The sequence below is a fragment of the Neovison vison genome, chromosome 2 (genome assembly GCF_020171115.1).
Source record: "Neovison vison isolate M4711 chromosome 2, ASM_NN_V1, whole genome shotgun sequence".
In the NCBI taxonomy this organism is placed as follows: Eukaryota; Metazoa; Chordata; class Mammalia; order Carnivora; family Mustelidae; genus Neogale; species Neogale vison.
Window position 1 is genome coordinate 17,792,036 of NC_058092.1, and position 15,939 is coordinate 17,807,974.

The following is a 15,939-nucleotide window of genomic DNA, read 5'->3' on the forward strand; positions in this document are numbered from 1 at the left end:
GTTGTTCAAACCCCCAGGCTATGGTATTTTGTCTTGGGAGCTCTGGCAGACTAAGACAGATTTTGGAACCATAAATAGGGTGCTAATGTAAGAAATAGCAAAAAATGTGGAAGTGGCTCTGCAACTGGAGAATGTCTAGAAGCGGCAAGAATTTCCAGGTGCCTGCTAGAAATTTCCAGAGTGGCCTGAAGAGACTGTTGGTAGGGATAGGGAGTCAAAGGCGATTCTAGGAAGAACTTGGATGCAAAGGAAGAACATCTTACTGGAAACTGGGGGAAAGGTGATCCTTGTTACAGAGTGGCAAAGACATTGGTTGAATTGCGTTTTGGTGTTTTGTGGGAAATAGAAGTTAAAAGTGATGAATTTGGATATGTAGCTGAGGAGATTTCTAGGCAAAGTATTGAAGACGTGACCTGGTTTCTCCTTACTTCTTATGGTAAAAGGAGAGAGGAGAGAGGTATGTAGAAAGCACTGTTAGGTCAAAAGGAACCAGAACTGGAAAATTCTCAGCCTATGCATATGGGAAAAAAAAAAAAAGAGAAAGTAAGTTCTAGAAGGAACTTCTAGGATTCGAAGGAACCAAGGGTGAGGGTGTGGCTGGGAAACTGGATACGGAGATCATGGATGGGACTCACGGTTAACTTAATCAGCCATCTCAGTAGAAGCCAGAAACAGAGATGGGATTAGAATGATCTGTATAGATCTGAAAAGATTGAAAGCAATAGCTGAGTGGAGTTCAGCACAGCTAGCACATACATCGTTCTTTAAAACCATTTTCTACTAAAATGGCTGATTCAGGTTTTAGGTTGGGATTGTGCAAATGAGCCTGGAAGATCTTGGTATAAGAGCAACAAAATAACCAAAATTACTAGCATCAAATTAAAAGGACTTGGAGGGTACCTGGGTGGCTCAGTGGGTTAAGCCTCTGCCTTCAGCTCAGGTCACGACCTCAGGGTCCTGGGATGGAGCCCCCATGGGGCTCTCTGCTCAGCAGGGAGCCTTCTCCACCCCCCCCCACGCTTGCCTCTCTGCCTCCTTGTAATCTCTTTCTCTGTCAAATAAATAAATAAAATCTTTAAAAAAATAAAAATAAACATAAAAGAACTTGGGACCAAACTTGAAAGGATTTTTCACTGCCTCCAAATGGGATAATTCAAGTTTTAATGCATAGACAAGTTGCATTAGATTGAGACCATCAGCTACGTTTAAGTACTAGAGTTCATAATGATAAGAAACCAAATCAATCACCTTTGGGAGATGACAGAGAACCAATTCATGACCTTGGAAGCTTGCACAAAAAAAATGAAACATTTGTCCTGTCTTACCTATCTGAAAGGTACACTGAATGTCAAATACTCTAAGAGAGGAAGCATCTTTTTGTAAAATAATTCCAGCTAATAAGTGAAAAAAAATTGTACAATTAGAATATCATCATTTAAGAATCCTCACAGGTGTTCAAAAAGTGTAAAAGAGAAGGACAGTATCACAAAGGTCTGGAGGATGGAATTTGACCTCTAATCCGCCCATCCTGGCTCCACTATTCTCAGAGGTGTGACTGAGGAAACCATGCTCTGGGCGCCCCTGTTTTCTGCCCTGCAGACCGCAGGTGCCACACCCCTCCTCACGGGGCTGTGTGAGAGTAACTTCCGTTAATGTGTGGACACAGTGCCTGACACACGACAAGCACACAGTTCATGTTAGGTGTTTCCTGCCTCCTGATACACCCCTGTACAGTTCTTTCTTTTGAGAGCTTGCTGGCAATCTGCCCTTTTCCAAGCTAGGCTTCCCACCCTCTTACTCACATCTGGATGCTATAGAAGGAGGGACTACGACAGAACAGGAAGCACGTAAGCTTTGGGGTCAGACAGGCTGGGGTTTTTCTTCTGGCTCCATCCCTGGTTCCCTCGGGCAGATGATAGCCCCTCTCTGAGCTCAGGTTCCTGGTCTCGAAAACTGGGGGAAGTGCAGGGCTCAGTCGGTTAAGTGTCCGACTCTTGATTTCCACTCGGGCCCTGATCTCAGGATCCTGGGTTGAACCCCCCTGTTGGGCTCCGTGCTCCCTCTGTTCCTCCCCCTACTTGCACCCTCTCTCTCACAAATAAATAAAATCTTGAAAAAAATAAAATAAAATGGGGGAAGTGCAGACCTGCCTGGGTATATAGGGAGGAGGAAGTGAAACATTGATGCGAGACATTAGAACTCAGCCTGGCACAGGTGGGTCCTGCATACTTGGCACGCACCTCCCCTTCCTGCTTCACCCTCCTCACCCAGCCTTGAGGAGTCCTCCTGACTACCTGCTTTCATCATCTTACTCTCTTACTAGAGAACCTCAAGTGATTGCTATCTCTGTGCAAAGATCAGCAAATCTGCTTCCACGTTCAGATTTCTCTGGATTCGTTATGGTTGCCTGGAATGCCAGGCTGAGAAGGATCTCAAGGCTCTGTAGGGAAAAGCATGATCCTCAGGGATGCCCATCACAGACTCTGCAGGAAATACGTCTGCCCTCCCTTTTCAGCTGGAACAACTCCAAGCTCCTCATTCAGGCCCTGGAGAATGCCACCACTGGGTCCCGGTAGCTCTACTCAAGCCCTGTTCCAACTCTTCTCAAAGATCCTCCCGAGCTACCCTACGACCCAGCAATTGCACTACTGGGTATGTACCTTAAAGATACAAATGTAGTGATCCGAAGGGGCATGCGCACCCCAATGTTTATAGCAGCAATGTCCACAATAGACAAACTATGGAAACTTTGGTTCCAAGATGTCCATCAACAGATGAGTGGATAAAGAAGATATGGTATATATATACAATGGAATACTATGCAGCCATCAAAAGAAATGAAATCTTGCCATTTGTAACGATGTGGATGGAGCCAGAGGATATTATGCCAAGCGAAATAAGTCAATCAGAGAAAGACAATTATCATATGATCTCTCTGATATGAGGAATTTGAGAGGCAGGGTGGAAGTCATGGGGGGAAGGGAGGGAAAAAATGAAACAAGATGGGACCAGGGAGGGAGACAAATCATAAGAGATTCTTAATCTCAGGAAACAAACTGAGGGTTGCTGGGGGATGGGGGATGGAAGGAGAGGCTGGCTAGGTGATGGACATTCGGGAGGGTATGTTTCATGGTGAGTGCCATGAATTGTGTAAGCCTGATGATTCACAGACCTGCACCCCTGAAGCAAATAAAAAAGTGAAAAAAGATCCTCCAGAGCCCCAATAGACCCAACACCTGTGCACTGTCCCCTAATCAGCATCATTCCCCCACCTCCAGACCTTTATCAATGCACTCTCCAAACACCTGCCACAAGCTGTCTCCCATGGGACAGAGAACCAGGAAGCTGATGACACCCAATGCAGGTGTCCCAGACAAGCCCCTCCAGCCTCTGCCCACCTCCTCAGGCTCCCCAAACACGACCGGAGGGTCCCCTCTACCTTTGATAGGCCACAAAATAGGTCACATTCTGGGAGTAGCCAGGCCCTGGGAGCCATGTCAGGTACACACCGAAGTCCCGGGAGAGCAGTGTCACGTTCTGGGGAGGGGGGAGAAGGGGCTTCCCTGTGGGAGAGAAAGAAGTTATGAAGCCTAGAGCTCCTGACCATCTTGACACGGGCCATCTGGAGCTGATGAGCAGTGTGGTGGGCAGTCACGTGCTCAGTGAGTTTGAGAAGCAGGCGTTATCTGGGGTAGCTAAAACATGGGAGACATGAAGTAGGCTGGGCACCCAGGGCCAGGATTCCGATCACAGCCATGCCACTAACTGCCTGTACCGCAGCCCCTTCTCCTCCCTAGGCCTCTGTGGCCCATCTGGCACCTGAGGGTTTCAGTGGAAGACCTCCAACAGGAACCATCGAACATCTACCGGATTTGCTGGACTCCAGGAGGGAACAGCCCTGAGGGTCACAGGAGCAGACGCTCAGTTCTGTTCTTAGACATGTCCCAGGAGCTTGCCTGCCTCGGTCCCTGACCGTGAGAAGATGAACAAAAAGTATTTGTTGAATGAATGTGAAATTTTGTGAAATTTGGGTCATTCCAAAGGCCTCCCAACTGGTCTCCTTGTTCCCAACATTGTCTCTTCTGTCCATTCTCCATAGAGCGGCAAGGGCTAATATGAAAGTCGGATCATGTTGCTCTTCTGCTTTAAACCCTCTAACGGCTCTCACTTTGTTCAAGGCTAAATCAAAAGCCTTTATAACCCTACCCCCACCCCCAAGACCTACCTAATCCCACCCACTGCTCTCCCTGTGCTCCCTGCTCCCAGCCACACAGGCCTTTCTGCTGTTTCTGGAGCATGCTAGGCATGCTCCCCTTCCAGGCCTTTCCATGAGATGTTCCCTCTGCCTAGACTAGTCCCCCTCCCTGGATCTCTGTCAGGCTCATGCCTTTGCTTCCTTCACCTCTTGGCTTAGATGTCACCATCCCAGTGACCTGGCCCCTATGTCCCCTCCTTGACATGTCTTCCCATTGCTAACCCTCACCTCCTGAAATATACACCTGATTACACCTCTCCCCAGTTCCATGTCCTTCCTTGGTCCTTAGGATAAAGTCCATGCTCCTTACTGAAATACTTGACAAGCCATCTTGTCGACCTCTCCCTGATAGCTCCCCAGCAGGCTCACCAGGCTGAAGCCAATCTTGGTTCCCGTCATTCTCAAACAACTACATTCTCTTGGGTGACTTTGAACCCAGGAGTCTTTGACAGCCTGGTGTTCACCATTTACATTTTTTTTTCTTTACCATCTAATCTTTTAAAGATTTGATTCAAATGTCAATTCCCTGACATCTCTAAGAAGTGGTAGTGAGGGTCATGGGGATGATGGTGATGACGGGAGCAGTTAATGTGTGTTGTGTCCTAACCATTTTCTTTCAATCCTCCCCAATTCCCTAGGAGGTAGGCACTAACCGTGATCAACACAGTAGAGTTGAGGGAAACAGAAGACTTGTCAGGTATTAAGTTATAGAATCAGAATCCAAAGCCAGACCTAGTCAACTCCAAATCCTGAGCTGTTGTCCATACTTCCTTCCTGAGGGTCTCATGGGGCCTTGTTCAACTTTATCCTTCTAGCATCTCTGAACCGCTACTGGCCAATGACATCTGTGGACCACTGTGTGCCAGAAGTCTCAAAGAGGAATATAATTCCATTCTTGCCCTTTAGGAGCTCATGGATCCTATGAGAATTCAGTTCCCTGAAGTATACACACAGGTCACACAGGGTGTATTTATGTGTATTTAAGATGTGTAAATTAAATGTGTATTGATGATGGAAATCCATACTGGTTACAGAATGGCATGGTGGGGGGGTGGGGAGGGGGCAGGTCTACGGATGGCTCTTGCCTCAGCTCCCTACCCTTGGCCTTTTAACCCAAATATGGGTTAAAATATCGGTTAAATACAGTTTCCACCTCATCCTGTGATCCCCACTTGGAACTGGATCACTGGGGTGCAGATGCTGTCACTGTTTCCAGCTTTCTAGCAGGTGAGCTGCAAAGGCCAAAGTCTGTGGATTATAAATTATCTTGTGGCAGCACACGCCCAGAGCAGAAACAGCAGCCAGAGTGGTTATGGGCTACTGAGCCCTAGAAGGGTGGGAGGCACTGGTTTGACACTTTCTGCACAAAACCTCTTCCGTCCTTAGGACAAACCACCCTATGGGGTGGATGTCACTCTGCTTCCATTCAGGGGACTAGACTCAGAGACAGATGGTAAATAATTTGCCCGAGGCTATGCAGCCAGTTTGTGTGGGGGCCAAGATTTGAACCTGGATCTGACTGTGCTTTACCCTCAACATCACAAACAGCGGTTTGTGTCAGGTACATTAAATATTTCCCAGGTAAAAGTGTAGTTAGAGCCAGATAGGAAAATTATTGAAGTTGACAGTGAATCAGGGGGACAGACGATTCCTCCCCACCCCCACATACACACAGAGGCACTGTCCTTTACCAGCTACAATGACAGCCCCTGCTGTGGACGTGCTTGGGGCTGGGGCATCCATGAGCTGACCCAGGTGGACCGATGGTCTTCCTCCTGCTGCCCACCCCACGGCCAGAGCCCGCCATGTTTGCTTCAGCTTCAGGCTTCTCTTCCTGTGCTTTCTTTCTTGGGTAACTCCCCTCATTGCTCTGAGCCTCAGTTTCCCCATTTGAAAAGGGAGAGAACAGTTCCTACCTCATAGGATGGTGGGGTTGTGCCACTTAAGTAGGGGAATAGAAGTGGCTCAAGAAACGTTGGCTTTTGATATTAGCATTAGATGATGCCCAAGGGCCCTTCTTGCTCTTAAACGGTTAGCCTGAGACCAGGAAGTCCAAGACTGGGGGCTCTATTGGACCTTCTCCTGACTGGTTGGGGCTTGGTGGTTGGGTCCCAGCCTAGGGTATTTTGTACCCTGCCTCCTTATTTACCAGTGGGAGCCCACAAAAGAAGGTGGCTTGTTAGAATAACAACAGCGCAAAGATTCCGCTCAGTCTGGGCGCTTCTGAAACCGTCTGGCCCGAAGAAGGGAAGGGGACTGCGAGGGAGGGCAGGACTTCCCCTAATAGCGAGGATCCAGTCTCATATTAATGCAGGGGACGGTGCCTTTAGGAAACCTTAAGCAGCACTTTATAAAACAGCGCGGCTGCTTTTCCAACTGCCACTGTCTTTCCCTGTGCACCTAAAGCGGAATTGGCATTAGGAAACTGGATCAGTTTCCTACGGGAAAGGAATTTCAAAGCCTTGGGTCTGTTTCGTCCCAAGTCCCAATCCAGAAGACCACGGGAGGTGCGTGGGCGGGGACGATCGCACCAGCGCGGCTGGCTGCCGGCTGGCTGCGGCCCCGTCCCTCCCTCCCCGAGCTCCGCCACCCGGGGTGGGCGCCCCGGACTGCCCCGCGGCCCCCGCCCGCCCCGCGGCGCCCGCGCTTACCTAGAGTGGACTGCAGCAGGCCCAGCAGCAGGGGGACCCACCGCCCGGCCCCCGCCAGGCCGGCTCCAGCGCTGCCCGCCTGGCACGGCCACGTCCCACCTCCCGGAGCCTCCGGGCTCACCGGCCGGCAGGTTGCCGCCGCCAGCAGCCACTGGGAGGCCGATTCGCGGGCCCGGGGCGGGGCCGGACGGGGGCTTTCCCCGGGGTAGTCCCGCAGCCGCGAGCGAGGCTGACGGCCGGCTCCGCGCGCCGCCTCCGCTCCATGACCGCTCTGGCTCCTCTGTGCCCGCACTGCCCTTTGTTCAGCCGGATCCGGGCGCTGGGGGTGGGGGTGGGGGTATCGGTAAATCCGTACATGGGGGGAGGGCAGGGAAGGAGAAGTGCTTATTACCAATAACCGCAGTTCGGAGTTCCAGTTAGGAGTTCCAGTACGCGCTTTCAAAGAGGACTAAGAGAAGCGTTCAGAGCTAGTTGAACGACACAGCCCCAGACACCGCTGGCGGTGTCGGAGCGAGGTCTATGCACCAGATACTAAGCCAAGCCCTTCCCACACACTGTCTACTTTAATCCCTCTGAAAATCTGGTGGGTCGGTCCTGTTACCGTGTGTATCCTTCACACCGGGAGTGGCAGCCTCCAGAGCTAAGGGACTCGTTCTGGGGGGTGGCGGGGCGGGGAGGGGGGGAGGCAGGAGCCTCCCACCCCAGAGCCCTGGTGTGTTACCCCGCACCCCAACAGTAATCGCCTCCGAGCAAGAACGAGCCTCTACTGTCATTTAAAAGAATGTTGCCCAGGGATATGTAATGACTCGGGGATGTTTCCAACATACTCAGTAGCAGAAAAGCAAGTAGCCAAATACGGCCCCATTAACAAAACTGTGTGTCCCATGGGGCGCCTGGGTGGCTCAGTGGGTTGAGCGGCTGCCTTCCCCTCAAGGTCAGAATCCCAGGGTCCTGGGATTGAGTCCAGAGTGGGGCTCCCTGCTTGGTGGGGACCTGCTTCTCCCTCTCCCTCTGCCTGTTGCTCTTCTTGCTTGTGCTCTCTGCCAAATAAATTAAAAAAATATTAAAAAAAAAATCTGTATGTCCATAGGCATGGATAACAGATCAAGGATCTATTCCAGCATGTTCGTGGTTGTTAATTTCTGGGTGATGAAGAGATATATATCATATATATATATATATATTTAAATTTCTTCTTTCTGCTCATGTTTGGTTTCTAAGTTTTTCAATAATTTATCTGTATTGCTTTTCCAGTCAGATTCTGAAAGGAATTATTGTTCTCCTTTATTAAATGTTCTTTTTTTTTCTTGCCACCACTCTCCAAGGAAGTGTGGCCTCCATTTTACAGCTGAGGACATGGCCATTCTGAGGCCCAGAGGGCTGTCGCAGGTGCTGGATTCTGGGTTCAGGCCCAGGCCCGACTCTGCCACCAAAGCACCTCTGGGTAACTTGTTTTGTCATCTCTGGGGATCTGTGGGTATCCGACAGGGCGACCGTGGGTCAGCTGTGACCATGCCCATGAACAAGGAGCAGACACAGAGCAAAGAGAATCCTGGGCTCATCTCTGTACAGGATGCTGGCTCTCAGCTTGTAGCCCAGCAGTTCTTGGTTGAGAGAACGCATTTTCACCGAATTTGGTGGACCTCAAAGTTGCCTTGATTTTGTCTTGGGTGAAAACATTCAGAAAGTTGTGGATGGTTCTGAGATAGGCCTCATGACTTCAGCTCAGTCGGCAGTTTTTTTGTTTGTTTGTTTTAAAGATTTTATTTATTAATTTAACAGAGATCACAAGTAGGCAGAGAGGCAGGCAGAGAGAGAGGAGAGAGGGAGGAAGCAGGCTCCCCAATGAGCAGAGAGCCCGATGTGGGGCTTGATCCCAGGACCATGAGATCATGACCTGAGCCAAAGGCAGAGGTTTAACCCACTGAACCACCCAGGTGCACCCTCCCCCCTTTTTTAAAAAGCAGTCAGCACTTCTTCACAGGGGCTCACAGGGACCATATTTGGACCTCAAAGGCAAGGAAGATGAAAGGACCCATATGTATCTTTGAATCTCCTTTTGAGTCAGAGCCTGGGTCTTCCACCAATGAGCTGCCAATGAGCTGCAGCTTTCAGGCCCCAATCCCACTTGGCAGTGGGGACAGGGCCAGAAAGGTCTCCATCTGCCACTTGTTCCACCCACTTGGCTTGTCTGAACCTGGCACCTGTTCTTTTGACAAAACCTGTCACATGCTTGTTCTCCCCTGTGCCCCACCCCCCATATCAGGTTAGGAAATCTTGTGTCTGGATGCCTTGCTATATCAACATGAAAGGACATTTGGAGACCACAAAGGTCAAGCTCATTGCAGCTCTTGAAACCTTCAGAGAAGTCCTCTTGGTTGTGGGCCAGAAAATCTCAGCCAGTGACCACAACCTAGCCTCCACACAGGTCCTCACTGTGCTGCTTCGGCTTCTTCCTTTTTTTAAGATTTTATTTATTTAACCGACACAGATCACAAGTGGGGGGGGGCAGGTTCCCTGCTGAGCAGAGCGTGTGATAGGGGGGGCTAATCCCAGGACCCTGAGATCATGACCTGAGCCGAAGACAGAGGCTTAGCCACTCAGGCACCCCCTGCTGAGGTTTCTTTCCACTCTCTCAAATACTGAAAATGAGGCCATTCTGGAATAAAATGAGCGTACTTCTACTCTCTTTTTCGATCTCTTTATCGAAAACAGCCCCTGATAGCATTAATGTTTATTTGAATCCTTGTTATACAGCAAGTGCTACAGTTTACATATATTGTAGTATTTGGTCCTCACAACAACCCCACCGAGGTGGGTGTTAGGTGGGTTTAGGATCCCATATGAAACTCTGGGAGGTTCCACTGCTTACCCAAGGTCACATAGCTGATTAGTGAAGGGGCTGGAATTTGGACCTCGGTCTGGCTGTCCTCAAAGCCTGGGGTTTGAACTTCTGCTATTCCTCCTCCAGATGGTTAAGGGCAGACAAAAATAAAATTCCCCAAGCTTGATCACTTCCTGATTTGCAAAGATCACAGCATTAAACTCTCATGAGTGCTAGGATGTCGGCTCCCTCCTTGGATTAGATTCTCAGGTAGAAGCAGCGGTGGGAAGGTGGAAATTGGGAAATGTTTCACAACTGGGTCTCGGCGGGCGGGAGGAAGCCCTGCTTGGTAGCGTATGTGGAGGGGTGACTACGTCCTCCACAGTCCATTTCAGTGCGAGGTCACTGAACAGAGTTGTGAAGAAATGCTCCCAGCTGGTTATGTAAGCCTGCTTTTCCACAGGTGAAAGAACTATCACCGAGATTCTCCGCATTTAGAACAAAGCGCATCCCAAACCCTAAGTGGCTTTTGGGGCTTCTGGTCCACAGCCGGGGGCTCAGGATCTCTTACACAAAGTCAAAGTTTACAACATGGCCTCCACCTCCCCTTTGAGCTTTTCCTCCAGTTCTCCAGGCTCCAGCCTCACAGATAGTCCTGCCGGTTTCTCTCCCTTCCTCCCTCCCTCCCTTCCTTTTTCCTTCTCCCTCCCTCTCCCTCCCTTCCTCTCACCCTTTCTCTTTCTCTTTCTCCTTCCCTCCCCCCCTCACCTCCCAGCCTTTTCCCTTTCCAGGTTTTTCCCCCCCTCTAGCCCTCCAGCCAATTCCTATTCCTGCTTCCAGTCTCCACTCCGATGTCACTTTCTCAGGGTGCTTTTCCTCACCTCCTGACTTTGATTTGTTCCCAATCCCTACATATGTCTCCTTTGTAGTATTTAACCACCATTTCAGAGAAATCATTTTCATGCTTTTAATCTCTCTCTCTCTCTTCCTGAATCCTCATCCTCAGAGCCTGGCCCATGATACATAAGAGCAAAAGACCTTCAACATCTGGGGCTCAAACAATTCTGCACACCCTAGACAACTCAGCCTCATTCCTGTCTCCTAGCTGGCGCTTGGTAGCCACTCACTAAATGTTTACCAAGCTGAACTTGACATTGACTCATATTTAAAAAGACCTTAGTATCTCTTCTGCAAGTATGACTTCATGGTCATGCCTCCCTCCATAGGTGAGATTTTATAATCACGCCTCTTCCACTGACTCTGAGAATAAAGTGTATAAAACTGCACTGCACTATGGTTCACAGCCTCTCCCTCTCCTGTCTGGGCAAGCAAGGAGTCCAGCAAGGGGACCAGCAAGACTGGATCGATAAACACTGGGAAAGGCAGATGGAAGTTAAGAACCAAATGGGGCTTAGACATTTGAAGAAGAAAGGAACAGCTGCTGCAAAAGTGAGATGTATAAAGGGAGAAATGGAGAAAATAGATTTTGGAACTTTTTGTTCTGTTAGGACTGGAATCCCTGTGGTATCCCCCCACCCTCTACCCCTCCCCAAGGGAATAAAGATTTTAAATGTCTCTAAACTCCGGGGCAGTTTTGTTAGTTAGTTTTAAAGTAATTTCCATCCTAACATGGGGCTCAAACTGAGATCAAGAGTTTCATGCTCAACCCACCTGAGCCAGCCTGGCACCCTCTATTGTTCTGAGTGTTGTCCCTCCCCCTCCGCCTTTTTTCTTTCTCTCTCTCCCTCTTTTTCTTTCTCTCTCTCCTCCTTCCTTCAAGATTTTATCTTGAGAGACAGTGAGAGGGCGGCTGAAGCAGAGAGAGAAGCAGGCTACCCCTGGAGCAGGGAGCCAGGTAGAACTTCATCCCCAGACCCCAAGATCAAAACTTGAGCCGAAGGCAGACGCTTAACCTACTGAGCCACCCACGCGCCCTTGAGTGTTGTTTTTCTTATTAGTTTTTAAAAAAGATTTATTTATTTATTTGACAGAGAGAGAGATCACAAGTAGGCAGAGAGGCAGGCAGAGAGGAGGAAGCAGGCTCCCCACCCGGCAGAGAGCCCGATATGGGGCTTGATCCCAGAACCCTGGGATCATGACCTTAGCGGAAGGCAGAGGCTTAACCCACTGAGCCACCCAGGCGCCCCTCTTATTATTATTTTTTAAATGAAATGCTGGGCGAGGCAGGCTCCAACACCAGGAGGCCCTTTTTTACATGGCATATTTAAAACTTCTACCAGTACCAAGAACCGAAACCCCAGAACCGCCCAAGCAAAAAACCAATTCTACAAACTCACCAGACGGGGAAATTCAAGAATGGGCGTGGCTACGGAACGTCTCTAGCACAAAAAGAGTCTGATTGGTCTGGCTTGGATTACATGGCACTCCCTGAACCAATCAGCGTGGTCAGGGAGGAAGGGATGCTCTAGTTGACCAATCTGGATAATATGCCCTCCCCTGGGGCGGGAGAGGTGAATAGAGCATCTTGATTGACAGTTCTTCCTGCCAAATGCCGCAGAGGAAGTGTGAATCCTGTCTGCTACAGTGGGTTACATATAAGGAGACTTTTAGAGCTCACCCCCGCCAGCTTCATAACGACCCCCAATAACCCAGCTCTTCATTTTGGGGCATCACAGAATAATACGAAATCCTCCTCTGCATGTCAACCTTCCAGATGTTACGTTTCCTGGATTCTTGTTACCAGGTGGTGCAGGGGGGATCACCAGTTTCTCGAGGATAAAAGACCAGCTTGGAAATCAGCAGGCCTGAGCTCCAGCCCTCACTCTGCCTTTAACGCAGAGTAGCGGCCACCCTCGGAGTAATTGTGCACTGTTCCCATTTTACAGATGAGGAGACTGTAGCCCCCCAGATTCGTATGTTGAAACCCTAACCCCCAAAACAATAGTATTCTGAGATGGAGCCTTTGGGAGGCAATAAGGTCGTGAAAGTGGAGCCCACACGAATGGGATTAGTGCCTTCGGAAGAAAAGACACAAGAGATTATTCTTTTTTCTCTGGCATGGGATACAAGGAGAAGACATCTGCCATCTCTAAACTAGGAAGAGTGCTCTCAGCAGGAACAGAACTGGCTGACACCTTGATCTTACCCTTCCCACCTTCCAGAACTGTGAGAAATAAATGTTTAAGCCACCTGGTCTATAGCATTCTATTATAGCAGCCCCAACGGAGACAGATATTGTAGTAAAGGAGGTTAAGAGGCATGTCCAAAGTCACACAACGAGAAATGGGGAAGGTGGAATTCACATCCAGGACCACATCATTCCAAAGTTTCTGTTCTTTATCACTTTATGGCCTCAAGCAAGTTAACTCATTTGTCTGTGCCCCAATTTCCTCCTTCACAATTTGGGAACTTTAGTGTGTATTAGAATGAATCACCACAGATCACTGGGGCTCATCCCCAGTGTCCCTGGATTCAGTGTTTCTAGGATGGGATCTGAGGATTTGCATTTTAACAACTTCCCAGAGGCTACTGGTCTGGGTCCCACACTTTGAGAACTACCGGTAGTAATGGATTCCAGCTCTAACATACCGGGATGTGGGGTGGGGGTGGGGATAGGGCAAGATTTTACCTTTCCACTTAGCTTGAGCTTAGGTCACTATTGAATAGGATGTGAGTGTGTGTGTGTGTGTGTCTGTGTATGACAGAGAAAGAATGTGTGTGTGCGTGCATATGCACCCAAGTGAGCAGGGAGCAGAAATCGGGCTTCACAGTAAGGCTAATTCAAGGAAATTTCAAGAAATAGGTAAAATGGATGCCTGGGGTGGCTCAGGGGTTTAAGCCTTTGCCTTTGGCTCAGGTCATGATCCCAGAGTCCTGGGATTGACTCCCTCATTGGGCTCCCTGCTCAGTGGGGAGTCTGCTTCTCTGCCCCTCACCTGGCTCATGTGCTTTTTTTCTCTCCCACTTGCTTACTCTCTCTCTCTAGGTAAATAAATAAAATCTTTTATAAAAAAAAAGGGGGTGGGGAAGAAAAATAATAAAAAAAGAAATAGTTAAAATAGATGGGATAAGGAAGAGTAGATGCCAGGTCAGATTTGAAGGGAAGCAGAAGGAACAGTCTCAGATTCCTATAGTTTTTGTAGTTATAATAATTCCACTACCTGAACACCTACTATGTGCTAAATGCTTTCGATACTTTAGCTCATCCAACTCTTAAAGCCAGTCTGCAAGGTTAAGTCTCAATAGTGAAGCTTTGCTGGAGAGAAGCTGAGATTCAGAGAGGATAAGAAATAGGGCCCATGGGAAGGTCATAGGAGGAAAGGCTGACAGTGTCTCAAAAAGTTAACCCTTGAGTTACCATATGGCTCAGCAATTCTGCTGCTGGGCATAGCCCCAAGAGAATGGAAAACATGTCTGCTTAAAAACTGGACACGAGGGTCACCTGGGTGGCTCAGTCATTGACCGTCTGCCTTGGGCTCAGATCAACGTCCCAGGGTCCTGGGATTGAGACCTTCCTCCGGCTCCCTGCTCGGCAGGAAGCCTGCTTCTCCCTCTCCCACTCCCCCTGCTTGTGTTCCCTCTCTCGCTGTGTCTCTGTCTGTCAAATAAATAAATAAAATCTTAAAAGAAAACCTACAGGAGTGATCATAACAACGTTATTCATAATAGCCCCAAAGAGGAAGTAAGCCCACTGTCCACTGTCCCTCAGCGAATGAGAAGATAAACGAAGTGTGGTAGGTCCCGGCACCGGACAACTATTTAGCCGTAGCAGGCACGAAGGACTGACATGGGCTGTCTCATGAGTAAACTTTGAAACCATTATGCTGAGTGGCCAAAGTCAGACACAAGGGGCCACATATTGTATCATTCCATTGATATGAAATGTCCAAAATGGGCAAATCTACAGCGACAGGAAAGCCGAATCGTGGTTGCCAGGGGCGGGGGGAAAAGGAGAAACTTAGGGAAGTGACTGCTTCTATGGCCTTTCTTTTCCCCCGTGATGAAAATGTTCTGGGATTAGACGGAGGTGATAGCGGCATGACTCCGACTCTATTAAACATTGCGCACTTCAAAAAGGCGAATTCTGTGGTAGGTGAATGACAGCTCGATTAAAGAGAGGGGGTTGCTAAGGGCACAGACAGAAGGGTGGGGCTGGGATTTGAACCCAGGGGCATATGGCAGCCTGGAAAGAGCCTATGATTACCGCCTTGGCACAGCCCTTCACCTGGGGCAAGCCACCTCCTTCTTCCCCACCGGCCTCAGCCATCCCTGGAGTTCCCTCAGGCCCTGATGGGAGGAGGACATGGGGGAGGCGCTGCCACCAGAGCGGGGGCGGGGGCGCCTGGGGGGGTTGGGGAGGGCAGGGCGGTGCTCGCCGGGAACCGTTCTCCCTTTCCAGTAAGAACAGCCCCTCTCTTTCCAAACCTGCCTCTGTCTGCTCCTTCCAGGCCTGGGAAGGCCCCCGGGCGCTTGACAGCGGTTCCCAGGTGTGCTGACCGCCGGGCGTGCAGGGACCGCGGGGCACCTGCCGGGACCGGGCCCAGCGCCCCAGGCCAGCCCACACCTTCTGGGAAAGCGGGGGCGGCTCCAGGCCTGTGCACCTCAGCGCCCCAGCCTCAGCCCCTGCCCGATTCATCCATCTCGGTGGGGTTCTTCTCGCCTGTTCTTGAGGGCCTTCAGGGGCCACAGCCTCCTGGGGGGCTTCTGCCTTCCTCCTTTATGTCTTTCTCTTACCTGTTTCTTTTTAATAATGAATTTTTGATGACGCAAGCAATAAATTAATAAGCCTTCCTCTTCACACGTTTAAAGAGCACAGATTCACGGTCTCCCATCTACCGTCAATCACACCCAAACCACAGGTCACTGCCATTATCAGTTTGGCTGGGGGGTGGGGGGGTGGGGGGGGAGGGTGGATTTTCCAAGTGGTTTTCTACCGACCCACGGAAAACAGACAATAGTGTGCATGCATCTGTCTGTGTGGTTTTATGTAAGTAGTTTTATACTCTATCATTCTGTAACTTGCTTCTGGCATTTTTCACTCCACAAAACTCCATGGAGAACTTCCTACATTGGATACATAGTACATGGAGACATTTTTTTTTTTTCTGCCGTTCAAACTATTCCACAGGTCAGATGTGTCATATTTTCTTTGCCCCTCCTCCAGTTGATCGATATGTAGAATGGTTTCAATTTTTCAAGAAGACAAAACACCTCAATGATCACCCCTGTGTACACTTAGGTGGGTGTTT

General features: G+C 49.5%; 1 protein-coding gene across 1 annotated transcript in view; it reads right to left on the reverse strand.

Annotated features, from left to right (window-relative positions):
- Nucleotides 1-14,957, reverse strand: part of IFNLR1 (interferon lambda receptor 1) — a 28,678-nt gene extending 13,721 nt beyond the window's left edge. Inside the window, exons 1-3 of the mRNA XM_044236750.1 lie at nt 14,895-14,957; nt 7,298-7,354; nt 3,440-3,537 (exon numbers count right to left, since the gene is read on the reverse strand). Coding sequence (XP_044092685.1) covers nt 3,440-3,537; nt 7,298-7,354; nt 14,895-14,957 — 218 coding nt within the window. The remainder of the gene's footprint in view (nt 1-3,439; nt 3,538-7,297; nt 7,355-14,894) is intronic.
- Between the last annotated feature and the right edge of the window lie 982 nt (nt 14,958-15,939).